The sequence below is a fragment of the Xyrauchen texanus genome, chromosome 21 (assembly GCF_025860055.1).
Source record: "Xyrauchen texanus isolate HMW12.3.18 chromosome 21, RBS_HiC_50CHRs, whole genome shotgun sequence".
NCBI classification, from domain to species: Eukaryota; Metazoa; Chordata; class Actinopteri; order Cypriniformes; family Catostomidae; genus Xyrauchen; species Xyrauchen texanus.
The window spans coordinates 35,951,491-35,976,162 of NC_068296.1; the positions used below are offsets into that span (position 1 = coordinate 35,951,491).

The window sequence follows — 24,672 nt, forward strand, 5'->3', positions numbered from 1 at the left end:
CTGAAGTTAAACAATTTAAAGGAAATGCTATCAAAAACTAGCGAAGTCTATGTAAACTTCTGACCCACTGGGAATGTGATGTATTTTTCTAACATTATTCTAAAACATGCAAAATGTGAGTGGTATTACTTATCTTTTATATCTTCTGGTTTTGATCCGATCGGATGATGGCAGGAAATTCAAGCATACAATCCATGGTAAATGTCCACGATTGAATGTAGACTGACTGTTCATACTTTGCTTGGGTCATCACATAAATTAAAATGTCTATTATCAATAAAATATTGATTATAAAACATATTTCATCAATCAGCATTGAGGTCTTGAGGTCTCTGCTATTCCGGTGAAACGTCCATGTTGTTTGAGCCCACCCACGAGTCTCTCTTTAATTCACAGACGGAGCTGTCAATCAAACCAGATCAAAAGCGCCATGACCTCTCCAAAATGCACATTGGCTGTTTCAGTGAATAGATGCAGCCAATGGATTGCCAGTCTAGATTTGATTGGCAGGTCATGTGCCATTTGTATGATGTTTCTATGGTTACTGGATAGATAACCTTAGGCCACCATTACCAGATGTGGGTAGAGAAGACAAAACTGTCTTCAAGTAAAAGTACAATTACTTTAAAAAGTAATTACTCAAGTAGAAGTTAAAAATGGTAACATTAGTAATTACTTGAGTAAGAAAGTTTCCAATTAAAAGAGTACTCAAGTGACTTGCTTTGTTCTGCAGAACACACATTGTGTTTTTAGAAGAATATTTCAGCTCTGCAGGTCAGTACAATGCAAGTGAATGGGTGCCAAAATGTTTATGCTCCAAAGCAAATTCAGGCACCATAAAAGTAATCCATACAACTCCAGTGGTTAAATCCATGTATTCAGAAGTGATATGATAGGTGTGGGTGAGAAACAGATCAATATTGAAATAATTTTTTGCTAGAAGTCCTTCTCCCAGCCCAGCAGGGGGTGAAATGCAGAGAAGAATGTGAATCACCAAAAACACAAGATGAAGAATGTGAAAATTATCTGTTTCTCATCCACACTCATTTTTAGCGACTTTTCAGACCCCTTTAGCGACATTTTTTCAAAAAAGCGACTAGCGACAAATCTAACGACTTTTTGGACAAACCTTAGCACCTTTAAAAATTCCAAATATCGCCAGTACTGCAAGCGTGAGGTCTTACTTCCCCGCTGCGTCTGCTCTGTTCAGTGAGCGGCTGAGAGGAGCAGCACATTCCGTTGACTGCACGCCAGCGGACATAGACATGAATGAGCTGCGCATGTGCACGCTGTGTTAGCAGGAACCAATCAGTGATCACATAGCAGCTGCCTTCTCCTTTGTTTTAATTCAAAACATTTAATTTGACCGTTTTTTCTTGGCATGCGCTTATATTCACTACTAATCAGAGTTTTAGTTCATTCCGGTTCGGTTTCTGAACTCTCCGACTTCAGATCGTATATTTACAGACTTTATACATTTTACTTATCCAAACACAACAATAAACCTTCTTCAAACTCATAAACATGTAACATTAGCTAAGTTCTGTTCCATTCCGTTGTCTAACAGAAAATATGTAATTGAGAACCGTTTTACTGGACATTCGGCTATATACTTATATAAAAACAGTATGAGCACGGTTTAGGGGAGATAACCGTTATTATAAACTGAAGTAGGCTACAGTACCTACAAATTAGGCAGAATGCAAATACGACGCGATGACGTCATTAATATGCTAATGACGCATGACGTCATCTGGCGACATTTAGCTACTTTTCCAGCAGGCTTTAGCTACTTTCCATTGAAAATAGTTGGCAACACTGTCCACACTTTTTCATATCACATCACTTGGGAAGCGAACCTTCACATAATGACAAAATATGATGCATTATATTTTGATTATGCAATCTTTTGTATATTTTGTAACAGATCGTTTTATAACAGCCTATAAAAATGAATAGACGATAGCGATACACTGGAACAACAACACGCAATTCAGCAGCCAAAGACGTTTGTCAGACATGTTATTATACAGTTATGAACATGTCATTGCCCCTCGAGTACTCAAGTAGATGAAATAACCAATGCCTATCCCTAGCAGCTATATGGCTAAAGCTAATGCACAGGCGCTGATCAGTGAGAATGTATGGGCTCTTTGATCATTTATTATTTTACTTAGTGGTGTACACAAACAATTATATAATTTATAGCAGAAAATATATGTTTTTTTCGAAATTTGAATAACTAATGGCTTCCACTGCTAACAACACTTAGGCTACACTGTAACCATGCATTATTTTTTCAAAAATTGCTGCAATTACTTTTCACTCTTGCACCAATGGAGTTCTGATTTCATCCTATTTTAATAAAATAAAAGTTAAGGTGCATTGCATTTTCATTTCAATAAATTTACACTTCGTAACTTTTTTTTTAAATGAACTTAAATAACTGATTTCACCTGCACAATAATCTCTCAAGTGTCTTCTTTAAAACGAGTCAATAAATACGTCTGTAGAACCAGGCATTTAAATCTAAGACGTCACTCTTGGAACAATGGAGCTTTGATATCATCTTGTGGCCACATTTGGTACGGCATCTAAAATCATTCTAAGAAATTTGGCGTTTTATAACTTATTTTACTTTACCAAAATTAGGTCTCTAGTCCCAAGCATTCAATAAACAAGTTTGAAATGTAATGTTCTGGTAAAAACTGGGGAGTGCCAGTTAAGGGGGTAGTATACCGAACATTTGTTATTTTGAAGTCAGAGATGACTGAGCATAAAGAAATGTGCAGTGCAGAGTAAATGTTCATTTATTAACTGTTTTGGGCTGTTTTACCCAAAGCAAGTTTATCGTAGGCACTATAGTCACCAATGGTCTTTAAAAGCAACATAACAATGCTTATGGTTAACACAGCCCTGAGTGATTCCTTTCATTTAGTTGAATGATTCATCAGACTGAATCAAAGTGCAAGTTTGTGAGTAAGATTGAATTATGTTGATGCTATAGAGGCAATGCTATAGAGTAGTTTTTTATTTTTTATTTGAGTAAATTTTGGGGAATTTAGTGAGTGAAAATGTCAACAAGAAAGAAGAGTTTTTTTGGGATTATTTGGTGGTACATGTTTTTTTTTTTTTGGTGTTGCAGTTTAGACTGCAAGCTCACAAAGACTTTTGATTAGCATGGTCTGAAGATGATCTGAGCAAAGGTTGGTGAAAATTCATTATATTTTTTTTTTTACCACAAGCAAGTGCTGTCCTGAAACTGGTTGATCACCTTCATGGAATTGTGTCGATGAGTTTTGTAACGATATGCCAATGAATTTGTAAATGACAGCATTTTATAACAAAATTCAAAATGGCTAACACCCAAAATGAAACTTTGAACAGTTGGTAGCCCTAGTTATGAACATGTCATTGCCCCTATTTTCCTATTTACAGTCCTATGGGCTGCCATAGACTTCAAGACTGAAAAAAAAATCTGTAATTACAACAATAATAATAAATATAGCTGCAAGCAGCAATTATCGGGGTTCGAGCCTTTTAAGAACTTTCAAAGTATGCAAAACTGTTATGTATTTGTTAATGTATATGTATTTTGTAAGTTGCTGAATTTGCAAACTGGTGTTAAATATGACTGATGTGTTGTGTTCAACGATCCTGAAAAAGGATAATTGTTATGGTGGTCATTTTCTTTTTACTTTTGAACTGTTATAAATCCACAAAGCACCCAATCTCCAAAAAGGATTTAGAAATTTAAGAAACTTAGGAATTATAGACTTTTGGATACACTTGGTCAAACCCACATGATAAATGCAACCCCTAAATTAGCAAATAACAAAATTTCAACTTTTCTTTGATAATTATTGACTTAGGGAGTCCAAGATGTAGTTCACAATAGTGGGTAGATTGGATAATATACAATAATTTACACAACATTTATACAGCCATTTTGCTGAAATTGATTGGCTGCTGGCGGCCATGTTTTTTTATTTGTCAGAGTCATATTGAAGAATATGTTAGCATTTGGCCCCTACAAGAAGCATACCAATTTTCAACTTCATTGATAATCCAGTTGCGGAGTTCTGAAAAGTTTTTAGTTGTAGCGCCCCCTATTAGCGAGTTTTCGCGATTTTGGGTGCAGACTCAAAATGTGCTGTTGTATATGTGTATCAAGTTTTGTAATATATGGCCTTTTCGTTTGGTAGATATTAATCAATACGTACAAAATGGACGACGACTGACCAATTCATTGGCTTATATCTTCGCAATGCTTCGACAAATCAAAATTTCTTTTGATAACTTTTTATCAGGAGGGTTCATAGTAGACACAAATATTTGTGCGAATCGGATATTCCGCCTAGGAGGAGTTAGAAAAAGTTGCTTTTTAGAAAAATTGAATAGCGTAAACATTTTATAAAATGCAATATAACTAATATTTTGTAGGACTTGGAGCAAGGAATTAGAGGAAAAAAGGATTTGAGATTATTTAACTCGGTTGTGAAGTTATTGGCAAAAAAGTAAATGTCCGATTTTCATAAAATTTGGTACACAATCACATTCTGACACTGTCTACAAATATAAGTTTCGTAACGGTCGGCCATTCAGATTTGACGTTATTAGCTGCTGAAATTTGATTGGCTGCTGGCTACCATGTTTTTATTTGTCCAACTGATATTGCAGGATGTGTTAACCTTTGGCCCCTACAAGATGCATACCAGGAGGGTTTTTTTAGGTGTAGTGCCCCCTATAGGCACATTTTTCGTGACTTTGCATGCATTCTCAGTATGTCCTGTTGTCTATGTGTATCAAGCTTCATAACATTTGGCAGATATTGGTCAATACATACAAAATGTACGAAGCTTGACCAGTTTGTTGGCTTATATCTTTGTAATGCTTTGACTAATCAAAATCAATTTGATAACTTTTTGTCAGGAGGGTCCATAGTAGACAAACACCGATTTTTGTGCAAATTGGACATATGGCCTAGGAGTTAGAAAAAGTAGGATTTATGTTATGGTCCAAAATGTAAAAATAATCACTATAGCGCCACCTTGAGGCCGATCGCGCCCAAAGTTTGATACACAGTAGTACTCTGGGGGACAATCTTACCTAATGCTAGGGTAACCCCACCTTGTTGCTAGGCAGTTAACAAGTTGATACTGAAAAGGCTCCTTGGGAGAAATTATCCCACAAAATTCATTGTCTTGTCAGAGTAGAAAACAATTGTTTTCATGGGTTGCCTTGCCATATGGGGCACTTTTGGGCTGGTTTTAAGGCAGCGACAGTTTTCAGACGCAGCCATGTAGAAATGACGCAAGAAAAATAAACGTATAATATAATTCCAGACATATGTAAACATATCCCTAAAACAATGTGACAGTTAATCATGTCTGGCAGCTTGACACATATGTTTTCAATATTAATTTAGGATATTTAAAAATTAAAGTGATATTTTTATATCTTATAAAATATTTGCAAACTAATATTATAAAAGTCAGAAGACATTATCAGTATACAACGTTTCTTCAAATAAATGTACAGTATATGCATTCATATACTCATTAAAGCCATGGACTTAAACGATTTATTATCCTGTGGCTCCCTCTGGTGGACAAAAACGAATTGTATTACAGCTCTGATTAACAAGATCTGATTAACGCCCTAGGAGGAGTTCGAAAAAGTATGGGTTTCAGTAAATTAGAATGGCAGTAACATTTTATAAAATGAATTAAAACTGAGATATACATTTTGTAGGACTTGATGCAAGGATTTAGAGGTAAAAAGCATTTAGATGCCAAGTAATTAGCAAAAACATAAATGGTTTTGTTATAGCGCCACCTTGTGGCCGATTCTCAAAAAACTTGGTACACAGCCTCATTTTGACACTGTGTTAAATTCAGAGTTAATGTTATCAGCTGCTGAAATTTGATTGGCTGCTGGCGGCAATGTTTTTAAAGATGACTGCACTCACAGACCTTGATGGCACCTTGGAAAAATACACTCACCTAAAGGATTATTAGGAACACCATACTAATACTGTGTTTGACCCCCTTTCGCCTTCAGAACTGCCTTAATTCTACGTGGCATTGATTCAACAAGGTGCTCAAAGCATTCTTTAGAAATGTTGGCCCATATTGATAGGATAGCATCTTGCAGTTGATTTGTGGGATGCACATCCAGGGCACGAAGCTCCCGTTCCACCACATCCCAAAGATGCTCTATTGGGTTGAGATCTGGTGACTGTGGGGGCCATTTTAGTACAGTGAACTCATTGTCATGTTCAAGAAACCAATTTGAAATGATTCGAGCTTTGTGACATGGTGCATTATCCTGCTGGAAGTAGCCATCAGAGGATGGGTACATGGTGGCCATAAAGGGATGGACATGGTCAGAAACAATGCTCAGGTAGGCCGTGGCATTTAAACGATGCCCATTTGGCACTAAGGGGGCCTAAAGTGTGCCAAGAAAACATCCCCCACATCATTACACCACCACCACCAGCCTGCACAGTGGTAACAAGGCATGATGGATCCATGTTCTCATTCTGTTTATGCCAAATTCTGACTCTACCATCTGAATGTCTCAACAGAAATCGAGACTCATCAGACCAGGCAACATTTTTCCAGTCTTCAACTGTCCAATTTTGGTGAGCTCTTGCAAATTTTAGCCTCTTTTTCCTATTTGTAGTGGAGATGAGTGGTACCCGGTGGGGTCTTCTGCTGTTGTAGCCCATCCGCCTCAAGGTTGTGCGTGTTGTGGCTTCACAAATGCTTTGCTGCATACCTCGGTTGTAGCGAGTGGTTATTTCAGGCAAAGTTGCTCTTCTATCAGCTTGAATCAGTCGGCCCATTCTCCTCTGACCTCTAGCATCAACAAGGCATTTTCAGCCCACAGGACTGCCGCATACTGGATGTTTTTCCCTTTTCACACCATTCTTTGTAAACCCTAGAAATGGTTGTGCGTGAAAATCCCAGTAACTGAGCAGATTGTGAAATACTCAGACCGGCCCGTCTGGCACCAACAACCATGCCACGCTCAAAATTGCTTAAATCACCTTTCTTTCCCATTCTGACATTCAGTTTGGAGTTCAGGAGATTGTCTTGACCAGGACCACACCCCTAAATGCATTGAAGCAACTGTCATGTGATTGGTTGATTAGATAATTGCATTAATGAGAAATTGAACAGGTGTTCCTAATAATCCTTTACGTGAGTGTATGTCTATGTATGAGTGGGTTTGGGCCACACCTACATACTGTTAGCGATTCAAAACAGACTGAATGCCATAAGTGTATTTTTTTTTATAATATAAAAAATATTATTTAATAATACACTCCTGATGTTTTTGAGTTTAAACCCCTTTTATTTTTAATAAATTTGTAAAGATTTCAAACAAACTTCTTTCAAGATGTCATTATGGGTTATTGTTTGTAGAATTTTGAGGAAAATAATGGTGGCGTTTACAATAAAGTCAGAACAGCATTAATTCAAGTTAAGGACAGCACCTACATCAGGCCTGTCGTTTGCCTTAACCAGCTCGAAGCACTTCCCGCAGAATAACTGCACTGTGCTGGCCCAGAAAATAAAAATCTGCAATGCACATTTGTGGAAAGCTGTATTAAATTGAGGCCCAGCTGAAAATGACTGGGGCACCATCTAGTGCCAATGTTGCAGTACATCTCTCCTTATTGGTATTATATTCAGGCAATCAGTTACTCGCCTACATATAGGACCCAGACAGTGCTGATAATGTAATTCAGTTGCACATGTACCTTGTATATAGAAGTACCTTTCTAATTCAGTTCATATTCTAAAGCCATCTGAAGATTTTCTTCACAACTATTGTAATTTAAATATCATGTGTGCGTGCAGCAAATAAATCACACACATATGCATCAACACATATGGAAAGTTTGTAAAGAATAATGGGACTGTTCAATTTGGGTGGGGATAAAGTCTTGTATAATCAGCCCAGAAACACACTGAATAGGGAAATCAGAGTGGCTAAAAGAAGTTACTCTCAGAAGCTGGAAAACAAGTTTTCAGTTAACGACCCTGCATCAGTGTGGAGTGGCATGAAACAACTCACAAATTACAGGACTCCTACCCCCAACCCTGTGGTGGACCAACAACTGGCTGAGGACCTAAATGTGCTGCAGATTTGAAAGGACCAATACCACACCAAACACCCATTCTGACCTTCACTTCACACAAACACCAACACCTCCTGCAACCCCCTTCTCCCCCCTCTGCTACTCAACCTGAACTTTAGAGCTGTGAAGATGATGTGTGCCATTTTTTTCAGAAACTATAGACGAGGAAGGCTTCAGGCCCAGATGGCGTCTCACCAGCATGTCTGCGATCCTGTGCTAACCAACTGGCCCCAATCTTCTCACAGATCTTCAATAGATCACTTAAGCAGTGTGAAGTCCCATGCTGCTTGAAATGCTCATTCATTATCCCTGTCCAAAAGAAACCAAAAATCAAAAGACTTAATGACTGCAGACCTGTCGCCCTGACGTCTGTTGTAATTTGAGTAATTTGTAATTGATTTGTAATTACCAAAAGTAATTTGAGAGACTGGTGTTGGCCCACCTGAAGAACATCACTGGACCCTTTCTAGATCCCCTTCAATTTGCTTATTGAGCAAACAGGCCTGTGGATGATGCAGTCAACATGGGATTGCATCATATCCTGCAACATCTGGACAGACCAGGGACATATCCAAGTCCTTTTTGTGGACTTCAGTTCGGCTCTCAACACCATCATCCCAGCGAAACTCCAGAACAAATTACACCAACTCTATCTGTCAGTGGATTACCAGCTTTCTGATGGACAGGCAGCAGCTTGTGAGACAGGGGAAATTCACAGGGAACCCTCCTGATAAAAATTCACTGTACAATCAGCACTGGTGCCCCCCAGGGATGTGTGCTCTCCCCACTACTCTTCTTCCTCTACACCAATGACTGTATTGCCAAGGACCCCTCTGTCAAGCTCCTGAAGTTTGCAGACGACACCACTGTCATCGGCCTCATCCGAGTTGACGATGAGTCTGCATACAGAAGGGAGGCTGAACGGCTTGCTGTCTGGTGCAGTCAAAACAACCTTGAGCTGAACACGCTCATAACGGTGGAGATGATTGTGGACTTTAGGAGGAACACCCCAAGCTCCTACTAACCCCCCTCACCATTCTAAACAGCAATGTGGCGCAGTGGAGTCATTCAGGTTCCTGGGCACTACCATCTCACAGGACCTGAAGTGGGAGATACACATTGACACATTGTGAAAAAGGCCTAGCAGAGGTTGTACTTACTTCACAAGCTGAGGAAGTTCAACCTGCCACAGGAGAGGCTGACCCATTTCTACTCGGCAGTCATTGAGTCTGTCCTCTGCACTTCAATTACTGTCTGGTTTGGTTCAGCTACGAAATCAGACATCAGAAGACTACAAAGGACAATTTGGACTGTTGAGAGGTATTATTGATTGCTCCCTGCGCCCCTTCAAGAACTGTAAACTTCCAGAGTGAGGAAAAAGGCTAGACATATCACTCAGGACCTCATACACCCAGCCAACAACCTTTTTGAACTGTTGCCTTCTGGCCGACGCTCCAGAGCTCTGAGCACCAGAACTGTCAGTCACAGGAACTATTTTTTCCCTCTGGCTATCCATCTAATGTACAGTTAAAATTGCCCCATTGATCAACAATTATGTGCAATACACTGTAGTCTTAGTCTTTTTTATATTTATCCAACACATATACCTCTTCTGCCATTTCTGCCATTTCATTCCTCCGGTAAAAAAAAAAAAAAATGTGCACTGTACATAACAGATAACATATCTGTACTAGAATTTCACCATATATGTGTATGTGTGTATCTATGTAGGTGTGTGTTTGTGTGTGTATGTAGGTATGTGTATAATACATTTTTATTATCTTTTATTCTGTCTTGCTGCTGTTTTTGTATTGTTTTTATATTGCAGTGCACTGGAAGCTCCTGTCACCGAAACACATTCCTTGTATGTATAAGCATACTTGTCAATAAAGCTGATTCTGATCCTCATTGGTCAACGGATGCCTTCACGTGTGTGAAATGTGCCTTCACGTGTGTGAAATGTGCCTTCACGTGTGTGAAATTTGCAAAAGTTGAAATGTTCTCAACTTTTGGTTGCATGACAGAGCTTCACACGCATTTTTCCTCTGTCTTTCCGATGCACCATGCCCTTTGAAATCAATACATTCACAGCATTCTCTGATTCTATACACTCTGGTGAATGTGTAGGTGCCCTTAGTCCCGTTTGCAAATACCATGCAAATTAATGGGGACAGCCTGTTTTCAACCTTCCTGTGGAAAATTTGTCTGTGATTTCTCTTATTAAACTACACATTTATCATAGTAAAATCTACACATAGTTCATCCTAAAAGGATCACTAAGAGTAAAACATGTTGAAGATTGGTGGACAAGTGATCAATTAATTATGTAATGAGCTGTTTCCTCATAAAAGCAGTTTATTCAGCATACTATAGCATCTCAATAGCATCAATTAAAAAAGAATGGCATCTTGTCTCCTCACCAGTGTGCAGGTGATATTTTCTGCTAACCTTGTTGTTTCAACTTATTATTACCAATATATTACCAAGATATTACCATACTTCATTCACATACGTTGACCACCGGGTGCTAGATCTCTTTTGTTGGGCTTTCCAATCCTCCCTTTATTTTTTAAAGAAGTGGCCCGTCTCAGCTTAATTGTCTCTGCTAAGACTACCTTCGGATGCAGCAGCCTTGTATATTCGATACACAATCTAAGCCGCTGGATTTTCTAAAACAACTGCAATTGACCTCGTATTACCTACGACTTTGTTGTTGTTGATTACATCCAAGCCTTCCTTTAGAGGAGAAAAGCTTTAACCTAAATAGCATAAGTGATGCTTAATTTACTGTCGCACATGCCAGCTGAGGAATTGGTGATGACAAGGCATGGAGAGAGATTGAGAGATGGAGAGAGTTTTTTTAACTCAGATCATCACGGCTGCAAAAATGTCAGTCTTCCGTGATGTCTACCTCATCAAACTATTTTAATCACTTAATGAATTCGTAGCCTTCAGCTAATCTCAACTGTTTACACAACCATGCTCAGCATTAATAATCATAGAGCATGCTGCTGTTAGAGAGTGAAACTGTAGAAATTGAGCAATCTCAACCTATCTCGGCGTATTCCATGACTTGAGTTCCAAGAAATTATCAACGGACCCCATGACTATACATTTACATTTATGCATTTGGCAGATGCTTTTATCCAAAGCGACTTACAGTGCACTTATTACAGGGACAATCCCCCTGGAGCAGGTAGAGTTAAGGGCCTTGCTCACGGGCCCAACAGTGGCATCTTGGTGGTGCTGGGGCTTGAACCCCCGACCTTCTGGTCAGTAACCCAGTAACCCTGAGCCTCAACCACTGAGCCACCACTACCCCATACAGTTTACAAGCAACAACTAAAACAGTGCACCTCACACTTCACTAATGACAGGCAGGAGCCGCTGTGCAAGTTGTGAATATGATTAATAAATGAGCAGATAAACATTCAACATATCAGAAACAAATCACACTACAAGAAATGGAAGAGTAAGGACTTACTCGTGGAGTACATCCAAGAAAACTATGAAAAACAGCTGCTGCTTTCTCTATAAAGGGGCATGCTGCCAAATCCCCGCTACAAAAAAATAAATAAATACAAATAAATGGGGAGGGGCACCCCTCTGCTGCTTTCTTCACTAGGGGCAAGCTGCCCGAAGCCCCCTCTGATGGGAAGAGGGGCACCCTTCTACTGCTTGTAGGCACATCGCTTTCTGCCTTTTGTTACTCTCTCCTCAGTAGTAGAGTCTTTTCTTGTAGGTTCTTGTCTACCAGCTGACCTCCTTCTTCCAATCACGGTAGTCTATCTATCAAGGACAGCCTTTTTATATATATTCAACACAGCATTCTTGAAAGCCTAGCCAAGCACCTGACAACAACTCCACAGCTACCTTCCATAAGCATTAGTCACCAATGTGAATGGTTTATAGCTTTAGCTGGCCTAGTTCTGTGCACTTTTCTGTTTGTTGCTTTATGTTTCAGGTGACAGCCGTCATGACCAGATCTTCATGATAGATCAGCTTTTGAGATACCCCTTTTCATATCAGGAGTCTCCTTTCCTTGGATATTTTGCCAAACGTTTTGCTTTTCTTGTTGATGGTGATGGTTCTTTTAGAGCTTCCCTCCATTTACCTTAACTGTGGGAGAAGAATCCCCACCCCCCACCATGATGGAACCATATAGCAAAAGTATAATTATTGTATCAAACATACAGTAAATTGTTTATTGCCAAAGTGGTCCTGGTTGAATATAGAATTGAAAATAATTAGTGCCATAAATAAATCAAATTGTTGCAAAACAGCAAGCTATTATAACAGCATTTTTTTTCTTGTAGAAAACTCAAAATAAAGTAACCATGGCAATGCGGTTATGATGATTGTCCAACCACTTTTATTAAATGTTAAAAGAAATCAGGCTATACTCTGAAGCTCAACTTTATTTTAAATAGTGTTTTAGCAATATGGTTTAATTTAGAATTTTAAATATCTTTTATAACATGCAGATTTGTCCAATGTTTATGACAAACCAAATCTTGTGAAAATTGGCTGGACAACACTACTGCCTGATGCAGACTGGATCTGTCAATTCTGTTTCATATCTTTACAAGTGGATCTTGACCTTTTTAATATGGTGGATGTGCAGATGTTTCACGATCTATGGGAACAGTTACTAATGCAGGATCTACTTATTGATTTTTATGGTTATCAGGGGTGTCTAATGATTATATCTTGCAAAAAGACAAACACTCTCTCCGTTTCTCCACAGCTCACAATCCATATTTATTAAAATCACAAAACAAACTGCAAACAAATATGTCCCTATTTCTGATATACTTTCACTGATGTACAGAAGCAATCTTTATTTCTTAAAGTAGAGTTATTTTAGGGCAGTCAAGAACCCAGGACCCCTTGTTCTTGAAGCAAAAATGTAACTACTAGACCAGCCAGTCATACCTTGTACTGTATTTTCTTAATGTGTTTAGGCACTAACACACAAAATCTCAGGAATGACAACGCCAAATACAGGGATGAAGTTATCAAATGAAATATGTCAAATATTTATTGGAGCGTTGTTTTGGTTGTTTTAGAAAGAATGACTATTTATCAAAACAGTAGAAGATTTTTTGAAATAATCTGTGCATAGCCTAATTAATATTCATGATGTTTAGTGATGTCACAACCAGCATGTCTGTACCCCACCACATAACTACCCCTAGCACTTTATAAAATAAAACGATACCCATGCAAAATGTATCTCCAGAACTGCATGTGGCCAAACATTTCTAAATATAGATAATTATATAACAATGGGTTGTGTAACTCACTGAGAGATTAGTAACATAGATGATGCTTAGCAACTAAATAATCTTTATTGCTATTAAATCAAGACAGTTTTATTTGTCTTTCACTTTTCACAACACACTTAGTTTTAAAGCTGCTTTACAGAAAATTGTTCCATAATGGACATCAAACCTGTAATGTCTGTAATGTCAAAGTCATCATTTTGGGGTTTGATGAAAATCTTGACTGTAGTTTATGCCTTAAAAAATATTATTTTGTCAAGTAAGCAATCCAGGAACACAAAACTCAAAATGTTAATTAGTAGAGAAAAATAACTAGTATAGGAATGATTCACAAGTGTTTTAATTATTCTTTCAGTGTCCATGTTCCTCTGTTTTTCTCCTGACCATTCCTTGCATCTCTGTCAGTGTCATTTCCTGAATTTCACCTCGTTCCTTACAGGTAAGAGGGAGGTTTTTGTCAGGACTACACAGATGAAGCCAACGCTGTTAAGAAACACAGACACAGGGGATAAAACAATTGAGTAGTACTGAACTCTAAGGGTTTGCACAGACTGCAGGAAAAATCGGTTCCCCTTCTGTCACTCACTCGACATTGTGTCCATCTAGGGGTCGATCTTGAGAGCCTGAAACACCTTCAGATCTTTGAGAAAAGGCCAATGAGTTTTGGCGAGTTGAATTTGCATGCCACTCCCCCTTATATACTGTCTCTCTCCACTCTGCACTCCACTTCAACAGCACTTTGAAGAGTTTATTTTCTCTAAAAGAGTGACGTTGAACATCTTTTTAAAGACACGTCTTTTTAAAGATGCTGTTCTGTCTCTGTGCAGTTCCAGGATGCGGTTGTTACCTCTCTGCCTCTGAGATGTCGATCACTGCATCGGAGGGTGTTCTAGCAGTGTCGGATGCTGAAGACTTAACCGGACTGCCGCATTTGGGTGTGGCAGCCAGGTCTGAGGCAGACACAGAACTCCCTCCCATGCTTTCCTGGGCCGCAGCGAATGTCTGGCTTGAGTGGAACCCTCCACCCGCCCCAATCACTCGTGGCTTGATGACTGGTTTCTCGGGCCTCACCCCCCTCCAGTTCTATTCTTCCCGGAAGTGCATGACGAGCTGACGTGGTCATGGAGGGCACCTTTTGCAGCCCGAATCCGATCTCGATGGTGGGGTGGCCGAGGGTTATGCCACGATTCCCCAGGTGGATAAGGCGCACCCCATCTGATCCCAGAGGGCATTCCCCTGCGGCATCCCAAGCACAACTGGCTTTGCCCCAGCTCGAGCTTACTACTCGCCCACGGCGTAGAGCTCCCCTCAGGTTAGATCGGCAGCGTTCTCGGTCACCACCCCCACAGCCACCAAACACCGGGCGATTACAGCCTCGGCATCCAGAATGCGGCCCCCAGCCTTCTCATGCCCTGCTGCACCACACAAACCAAATCCCCGGCCAACCGCCGGTGATGAGTTTCGAGGTGTCCCAAGAGGCCCTCCTCCTCAGTTGGCGGCCCGCCTTGTGCCGGATGCACAAAGCAAAGTAAGTGCTTGGAGGGTCTCCTCAGCGCTCCTGCATCGGGTCAGAGCCCCACTCCCCGCCGCGGCTCTCCCTGCTTCCCCCAGCTGCGTGGCCCCACCCAGATGCTCTGTCATGCCAGGTAATACTCAGGGGAGAGTGGAGACTCCACCCTCAGGCAACCCAGCTGATTTGGAGTCGATTCGGCAAGGCACAGGTAGACCTGTTCACCTCCCAGGAATCCTCACCACTGCCCGCTCTGGTATGCCTTGACGGCAGCTCCCCTCGGCACAGATGCGCTGGCACACAGCTGGCCTTGAGGGCTGTGCAAATATGTGTTCACCCCTGTGAGCCTAATTGCACAGGTTCTGTGCAAGGTCAGGGAGGATGAGGAGCAGGTCACCCAAATGGCTCTGTACTGGCCCACTCAGACCTGGTTCCCGGACCTCACACTTCTCATGACAGCTCCGCCCTGGTGAATTCCCCTGAGGGAGGACCTTCTTTCTCAGGGACGGGGCACCCTCTGGCACCCACACCCAGACCTCTGGAATCTCCATGTCTGGTCCCTGGACGGGACGCGGCAGAGCTAACTGGTCTACCGCCCACTGTGGTTAACACCATCACTCAGGCCACAGCCCCTTCTACAAGGCAGCTTTACTCCCTGAAGTGGCGTATCTTCGCTAAGTGGTGTTCATTCCGGAGTGAAGACCCCTAGAGCTACGTAGTCGGGTCAGTGCTTTCCTTCCTGCAAGAGAAGTTGGATGGGCAGCTGTCCCCCTCCACTCCCAAGGTTTATGTAGCTGCTATAGCAGTACACCACAACATTGTTCAAGGTAAGTCCCTCGGTAAGCACAACCTGATAATCAGGTTCCTGAGAGGCGCCAGGAGGCTGAACCCACCTAGACCACACCTCTTTCCCCTTATGGGACCTCTCCATGGTCCTCTCAGGCCTATTGAGAGCCCCCTTTTAGCCCCTCGAGTCAGTTGAGTTGAAGGCAGTCTCTCTGAAGACTGCCCTCCTGACCGCGCTCACTTCCATCAAGAGGGTCAGGGACCTGCAAGCGTTCTCTGTCAGCGAAGAGCACCTATAGTTCGGTGCGGAAGACTCTCACGTGATCCTGAGGTGCTCATGTGCCCAAGGTTCCCATGACCCCCTTCAGGGATCAAGTGGTGATCCCACAAGTGCAGACAAAGCCTGTCCGGTGCATGCTTTGTGCATCTATTTGGATCACACGCAGAGCTTTAGATGCTCTGAGCAGCTCTTTGTCTGCTTTGGTGGACAGCGGAAAGGGAACGCTTGCCCACTGGATCGTGGATGCCATAGAGTTGGCCTACCAGGTCCAGTCAGTGCCCGCCCCCTTGCAGGTTCGAGGTTAAAAGTTAAACATTTAAATGTTTTGAATTGTAAGGGATGTGCTTTCATCCTCACCTGTTTCAGGGTGCCTTTGCCAGCAATGAGTCGGCCCAGTGCACATCCAGGCACCAACAGTATAGAGGACAGGGCCAGAAGCCAGCCAAGTGTATATGCCCAGCCCGGGTACACATACCAGCGGTTAAAAGTCAGGGGCTGGTACTCCACAAGAGAATAAACAAAAGACACCTGAAAATGGACAGAAAGGTATATGGGAAGAACGGACAGAAAAGAAAAATGGGAATAAGAACATCCAAACTTGAAAAAAAAAAAAGCATTTACAACCAAATAAGCTTCATAAAGACATTGTTTGTCTTTTTTAAAAGGCATCTTTGAAGCCCTAATAGATGATTGGAATGAAGAGGTGCTTACCAGAGACACAAGTGGAGTCAGATATTTCCAGCACAACATGAATATGAAGTTGGGTCGTGATCTTGTCATGTTTTCAATGATGTCAAACATTCTTTCAGCCCCTGTGGTATGTAGGGTTTAACTGAGCAACTGACTTTTAAACAATGCTCTAATAGTCTGTTGCAAATTTGTATGCTAAGGCAATTTTCTGTAGCTTGTGTGCGTCTCACCAAAGATCCAACCCATTGCCAGAGACTCAAACACAGACAGGAACAGAACACAGGCTCCATTGCAGGCATAATAATCAAACAACTGGAATACATACATCCCCCCCTGCAGATCACAAAACAACATTACAACTCAGGATAAACTCTCACAAACCCATTATAAAGTTATATTGTGCTGTCTAGTTAAAATACATTTCAAATGGCATGTTGGGCCCATATATTTACTTTTCATATTAAACCAAGGCCTAACCTTTATATAATCAGTTATTTTTTTTTTGGTGTTATAATAACTCATTTTGTTCAGTTCACTCTCTCACACACAAACACACTCTCCCCTAACCTCTGTGACCATGGCAAGCTGTCCAAAGAAGCAAATGAGACAGAGGAGAAGAAGTAACATTTCTCGACGTCCAGCTTTGCGCAGCAACATGGGGAAAAGGTCCATTACTGATGTAATGACACTTTCCATTGCAACAAACTTAAAGGGATGTAGAGCACAGGTGCATTAGAGCAATATCACTGAAATTAATGTAATATTTAGAATGAACAGAATGTATTCTAATTGTTCTAAATGCACTTCCTATTTGTTTAAAAACACTGAATCAAAATTATTATTTGTAGTAATTGATAGCATGCCACATGTGTTATATAGATATTAGATTAGGTTGAAATTAACCGAGATCACATGGCGTGCCCAAAAAAAATTAATAAAACTTAAAAAAAAAACTGTTGTAAACAAAAAGGAATAATTTTTTTTTCAGATTCTCGGACCACTGTTGGTAGGCACTCACCATTGCTGACCGGGAGCCCCCCACAACCCTGGTGAAAAGACCAGCATTGCTGGTCATCAGCTTATGTTGTGTTTTGGGTGCTGATCCCCAGCATATGATGCTGGTGTCCCCAGCAGGCTTTTAAACTAGCTTAACCAGATTCATTGGAAAGACTATGCTGGTCAACTAGCTTCACCAACTACGGTTTGCTGGTGAAAAGCATGGCTATGCTGACCAGCACCAAACCATCAACAACCAGCATAGACCAGCATGAGAATTGCATGCTGGTTAAGCTGGTCTTTTCAGCAGGGAAGCCTTGCCATTTCAGAGATGCTCTGAGCCAGTCGTCTGGCAGTAATAATTTGGCCTTGTCAAAGTCACTCAGGTCTTCACTTCTGCCCATTTCTCCAACATTCAACACTCTGACTATGTTTTGGCTCATCAGTGTATATATATTTATACGAAGTTGTATATTTAACATTTACTGTAAATGTATATTTAAACATTTGACTTAAGACAAATAAACTAGCATGGCAGCTACTGTGGTTTTCTCCTATCAGTGGCATCGGCTCTCCATTTCCCCTAATTATTTTCTACCCTATTTATTCCCTCCCCGTGCGCTGTCCGGTGCCAAAATGTCTTTTCAGTTTTTGTTAAGTCGAGTCTTTTTTGTTCTCCTGTTAGTTTGTTTTCTTTCTGTCTGTTTGTCTGCAGACCCTGCTTGACTTAAAGATTTTACATTTTTCCTGTTGCATGACTCCTCTTTTGGTCTGCCCCTTACTGGATTTGTTTGTCTGTTATTACTCCCTGGTCTCTCTGTTTTTGGACCCTGATTCAATTCTTGGACTTTGGCTTATATCTTGTCCCTCAGGCATTGTTGTTTGCCAATCCCAAAAATATGATGTGTGAGTTTACGCTCACCTGTGTGTCTATCCCCAGCAAAATAATCATGATGAAGAAACATACAGCCCACAACTGAGAGAGAGGCATCATTGCTACTGCCTGTGGATAAACTATGAACGCAAGGCCTGGACCTGAGAGAGAAAAAAAGAGAGAAAAAGCATTTCAAATTCATTACTTCAGTAAATTCTCATATTGCAATACTGTATGTTGGTAATTTTATTTATCTTCTTAAAATACCCATAGCATTTTAATTAAATATTGCAGTACCTGATTCTGCAACCTCCTCAATAGGGATACCTTGCTTATTCGCCATGAAGCCCAGAACTGAGAACACCGCAAAGCCAGCCACCACACTGGTGCCACTGTTTAGTAGGCACAGTTGCAAGGTGTCCCTGTTAGGGCACACATGGACATTATACAAACACTTACGTACACATCAGTGTTATTCGTTTTCTGGCATCTGCTGGCTGAACATATATATTTTTTTAAATCACAAGAAGCAGTACACAAATATTTAAAATAAAATGTAAAATAATTGCCCATGCAGGGTTCACATTCACAAGAACATATGTATGCAACACAACAAATAGTTCACACTTGTCCATTTGTTTGTTCATCATTTACACATTCATACTGTTGTTTAATTGACAATAATACTAACCTGTAGCAGTTGTTGTTGTATTGATTGTAGCTGCCTAGTACAGTGAGAGTTCCAACACACACACTGTAGGAGAAAAAGATCTGAGCTCCAGCCTCCATCCAAACCTAGGAAGCACACACACACCTGATCTATATTCACTACTATATTAATACTACATTTATGTAAAAAAAAGTTTTTTTCTACTTTCAGAAAGAAACATACTTTTCACTGGTTTTTGAAGTACTTGTTGAAGTGCTATCAGAATTGTCCTACTTCCCACTTCTGAAGTAGTAATTACGAGTACATAGTGTTAACGTGCTTTGTTGTCGGAAAGAACAGGAAACATGGATGACGCCAGGTTCATTCATTCATTCATATTTCTTGAGGAACTTTTATTTTAACACATAATAAATGTTACTTATTTAGCTGGCTGACGATAATATAATTTTGGCCAAATACAAGCTATTTTCACATTGTAAAAATGTACAACATGTATAGAATGGTTACTGATATACATAAATGAATATGACCAAAATGGCATGTTAAAAAAATTAGCTGTATTTAGAAAAATGAACAAAACTTGTCATTCACTACAGACACGGTACTCTCCTCCACCATGTTGAAAGTTTAAGACTCCTCTCATCTCGGAAACTCGGGTATAATCTAGAATTCTGAGTTTCCGACTTGAACTTCTGACTCCGCTGGGTCATTCATGTGCTCAGAACTCGTAATTATGATATTTCTGAATCCACTTGAAGGGCACAATTGCTTATGTGAAAAATGCATTTTTTTAATGCATTTTATAATTGCTTATACTATTAATACTAATCAACTGATCTAGCCTTTGCCTTAAAATGTGGTAACAAGGTCCCATGGAGGTAGAGGGCAGATAAGAGTACCTGTGGGTCAGAGAGGCGGGCTGGTTCAGGGTACAGGTAAAACAAAACCCCCTGCAGGGCTCCAGGCAGAGTCAAACCACGAATCAACAACACCAGTAACATCACGTAAGGAAATGTGGCTGTGAAATACACAACCTGCAGGCACAAATCAAAATGGTTATTGCAAAATTAGATGAAAATATATTGATTTTAGACAAACTTCTCTCAGATGACATTTTTACACACCTTGCCTGTAGATCTGACTCCTTTCCAGATACAGAAATAACATATGATCCACATTACAATGAGACACAGAAGAATTTCCCATTTGATCTTACCCATCTCCTCAATACCGCCAGAGATTGACAGCACTCTGCGTCTGTACAATGACAGTAAAGAGACAGAGAGAGAATGCAAGAAACAATACATTTTTGCATTTCATTTTTACTATTAATTAATATACATTTTATTCTGCTTAACCCTTGGATGGTCTTCAAGATCAAGTCCCTATTTTGAATCTGCTTGGAACAATTGACCCATTTTTTATCTTCAATTTCAAAGGCTCTGTCTCGATTCCTCTAGGTAGCAGCAAACACTAAAATTATAAAAACAAATGTTGTCACAATACACAAATCTGAAAGGCAGGGGACGCCGCAACGCAGCTTCAAAAGTCTTGTAATAAAAAAGCTTCAAAAGTCTTGTAAAGGCTATGTTTGCTCTATCTACTTTTAGTCTTATGTCATTCTACTAGATGGCATCAAACAATAGAAAAAAAGAATCACCTTCTATCACAATATACATATCTGAAAGGCATGTTTTGTAACTCCGCCCATAGACATCCAGCCTTTTTTGAAAGCCCCGCCCTTCCTCCATGTTTTGTGAAATATCTCAGCCTCTGAATGGACTACAAGCATGTTCTCGAGAACCTCAGCTTTGCAATGATGGATAACATTTCATCATCAATAGTCAGGAACATGTTCAAACAATGATTTGTTTATAATACTTTTTTTTTTGCTGAACTGCATTTTTTTCTGGACATTTAAGACATAAATAATCCAATAACCAATACATTTAATTTGCATTTATTCTACGTTTTGCTGAACAGGTGTTTATTTGTTTATTATATCGAGTATTTAAACATTTCGAGCATTTAATGAGCATATAATGTACACTAAATGAACAGTAAAATACCTTTTGAGCAAAAGAATATCAATAAAAAATAATGCTTGCATTTGTTTGTTGTTAGTTAGTGTTTGTGTGTGTGTGTGTGTGTGTGTGTATGTGTGCATTTACTGTATGTATGTATGTATGAATGTATGCATTTATGTTTGTATGTGTGTGTGTGTGTGTATGAATGTATGTATGTGTGTGTATGTACTGTATGTACAGCATATGTGAATGTGAGTGTGTGTGTGTGTGTGTGTGAGCTTGTTAGTGAGCATGGCTGTGGTGTTTGTGTGTACATTAAATTATGAGTATGAGTGTACTTATAATAACATTTTCAACCATTTTACAGCTTCCTAAAAGTTTTTATATGATCTGGGTCTATTGACCTGTAAGTACAAATTAGGTAATTTTTTGCAGCTTTGTTTATAAATTATAAATTACATTTCAATTTCAAACGTCAGGTTCAGATCACCTCTGTGGAGGATGTCAGGAAGATTCAGGCCGAGAACGCAAAGTTAAGTTCATGTAAATCAGTGTTAAAAATTCAAACTGGTCAAATTGACACATGAGTCCACCCAAGGGTGAAAATGTATTACTTCAGACTGTTCTTGTAAGACTCATTATTTGTGTATTTACTCCCAGAACTCAGTAGATGCTGAGGTTGAATTAATTTGTGCTGTCCGGTTGAGAGTAAGATTCTTTGCTGCAAGATTTACACACTCATCTAAAAAAGAGAAAAAAAGAGTGTTACCTTTTTATTCCAGAATATTCAAATGTTGGTATTCAGTAGGAGCTTCTTTTTAGCCAAGTTTTTTTGATTTATATGGGGGTCAAATTATCACCTGTGTTCCAGGTGTTGTCACAGCTGGCCCATGGCAGTTGGGAGCTGAAAGAGAAGACGAGATAGAAAAGTGCCCAGGCCAGAATAATGATGTAATACATGCAGCTGTACAGCAGAATCATCTGTCCTGCATAACCAATACCTGACAAAAGGAAACAGACAAGTGACACACTGACCAGCAAGAAGATAATCAAAGTAGTATGATTGATCCACACTCATTGACCCATGAAAAATGCAGTCCTCCTGTTTCTACACAACCACACTGTGAATTTCGTCTCTTTCTACTGACAAGACCAGATGGGTTCCTTAAGCTTTCATGAATCACTTTCTACTGCATTGTGTGTTCATATTTGTCTCACTCATCTCGCTAATTTTTTCATCTAAAGGAACAAATGTTATTGATAATAGAATTAAATAAAATGTATTATTTTGTCACTGCAACATGAATAATATACTCAATGAAAATTAGGAACATTAGAAAAGTTTGCATCAGGAAAAGGAGATTTTTTTATTAAATCCATTTGTTTTGTTCATGACTCTCACCCTCAGCCAATGGACAGAGGCGATGCCAGCATGTAATGCTACCTTCCCTTGTGTACTGTCCCATTGCTGTCTCCAGCAGAAACAAAGGCACTCCACAGGTAACCACAAACACCAGGTAGGGTATCAAGAATGCCCCTGAAACCACGGCAGTGCAAAACATATTATTTAAATACAATTTACAGATGTTCCAGGCAGAGCATTTTGTGTATTTAAGCTGTTGATGGGTTCTTACCTCCTCCATACTTGTAGCAGAGGTAGGGAAACCTCCACACATTTCCTAATCCAACCACATTCCCTGCCACAGCCAGAAGAAACTCTGCTTTACTCCCCCAGTACCCTCTCTCCTCTATTTGTCCATCTATTCTTTTCATAGCTCCTCATTTATTTTACCAGCTCTCTCTGCTTCTGCTGTCCAAACTGCTCTAATTCCACAGTCCACAGTTGTGGAGCGTGCACTGAATTCTGGTTAGCTGTAACTTTATGTAAATGCTTCAAGCTATTCATTGAATGATTCTCCCCAGCTAAAATGACAACTATGGACACAATTTGAGAAACATAAAAGTCACTGGATCAGCCTTATAAAACCCATAATGTAATGTGGTATGTAAAATTGGGTAAAATCTGCAATTCTACTAGTTGATTCATTTAAATAGCATTGATTATCAAGGATTCAAATTAAACATATAACACCTGTAGGGTACAGTCTAGGAAAACATTAATTCAGTCTACTAATACTTCAAATGAGAGTTTTAACATTGAACCAAGAAGCAACATTCTAACATTTATATGTTGAAAAATAAACTCTCTTGTTAGCATTAGAAGAAAATTAACTCCCTGTGTTGATTTGCAGTTTGGAAACCGTAAGCATAGATACTCATTCAGAGAGTGGACATGTTTATTAAAGGAGGCATGTTGTGAACAATTGGACAAAATGAAATTCCAGGAATCTCCATTTATGCAGAGTCACTCCCTAAATGTCAAGGCAAGGAAAAGTGGCTCCATTTTGATTGGATCGTGGTGGACCAACACAAACAATTGCAAAGCAGCCATCCGATAAGCTGCTCAGTTAACTGCCAGACACCTCAGAATGAAGGCCCTGGACCTTCCAACACGTTGGAAAGGACTTCTGGTCAGCGAGAGAAGGAAGGTGCCAAAATGGAATATCCTCCTCAACCAGAAGTTATCAATTATCCTTGCAATCAGCCACAACTTTATTCTTGGTTGCCAGCTTGCAAGTCAGGAGGCAATAACAGAATATGCAACATCAACAGAGAATAAAAAAATTTCTTGAGTCCTGAGTTGGGCAAGAAATGGGGCAGTTACAGAGCAACAAATGTTCTGTATCTCCACTCCTGAGAAAGGAGATTCCAGGAGGCAATAACAGTAGCACTCTAAAGTCTCCGCTGCACAGAGAGAAAGAGAGAATTAACAAATCGTCCAACATTCGGATACTCAATCCAAGAGAGACAATAGAATGTTGACTAAGTACCAAGTCTCACTACAAGAGACAATATCATTGACAAGTTCAAATCTCCATGGCAGCAACAAGGCTAAGATCTGACGAGCAAACCTTTTCATGTTTCGTTCATCTACGTTACAGATAAAGAAACATTTGGCACCGACATAAGGGCCATATACCTGCATTTCAAGAACCCTCTAGGTGCTTCCAGGGGATCAGCATTCCTCAGTTCCTTCTTGTCCTAGACTGTTGAAAAGGAATCCAGCTCCTTCCCCATCATAAAGTGGCCCCGGAACAACAGTGGAAGACATCGTCGTCACTGAACTCATCGCTCGATCAAACTTAATGATAATATATCACCATCCAAACCTCTCTCCAGCAACATTACTGTATACTATAATTTTATGATTTTCTAATGTTCTTTGGATTGCATAACCTATGTATCAAATGTCTAGCAAATAATCTTTGAGTTATTTGTTTAATTATAAATATGTTTTTCACCTTATTAATTAACAGAGAAACATATAATAATATAAAGATT

General features: G+C 39.9%; 1 protein-coding gene across 1 annotated transcript; it reads right to left on the reverse strand.

Annotated features, from left to right (window-relative positions):
• Positions 1–12,897: 12,897 nt before the first annotated feature.
• Positions 12,898–23,087, reverse strand: LOC127661352 (sodium- and chloride-dependent GABA transporter 2-like). Its single transcript, XM_052151999.1, has 14 exons — positions 22,905–23,087; positions 22,673–22,807; positions 22,131–22,271; positions 21,925–22,012; positions 20,368–20,500; positions 20,143–20,277; positions 19,265–19,368; positions 18,871–18,995; positions 18,622–18,734; positions 17,271–17,408; positions 16,934–17,036; positions 16,725–16,825; positions 16,371–16,541; positions 12,898–13,920 (listed from the first exon to the last, which is right to left on the reverse strand). Exons 1-14 carry the CDS (start codon positions 23,041–23,043, stop codon positions 13,789–13,791), a joined length of 1,758 nt encoding a protein of 585 aa, XP_052007959.1. The 5' UTR covers positions 23,044–23,087; the 3' UTR covers positions 12,898–13,788.
• Positions 23,088–24,672: the final 1,585 nt, after the last annotated feature.

Excerpts from the sequence above, each read along its gene's own strand:
- LOC127661352 (XM_052151999.1), bottom strand. The coding sequence starts at position 23,043 with ATGAAAAGAATAGATGGACAAATAGAGGAGAGAGGGTACTGGGGGAGT. Across the intron at positions 20,501-21,924 it reads GCATCTACTGAGTTCTGGGA|ACGCAGAGTGCTGTCAATCT; the intron begins GTAAATACACAA and ends GTCATTGTACAG. Across the intron at positions 17,409-18,621 it reads TGCTGGGGATAGACACACAG|TTTGTTGCAATGGAAAGTGT; the intron begins GTGAGCGTAAAC and ends CATCCCTTTAAG.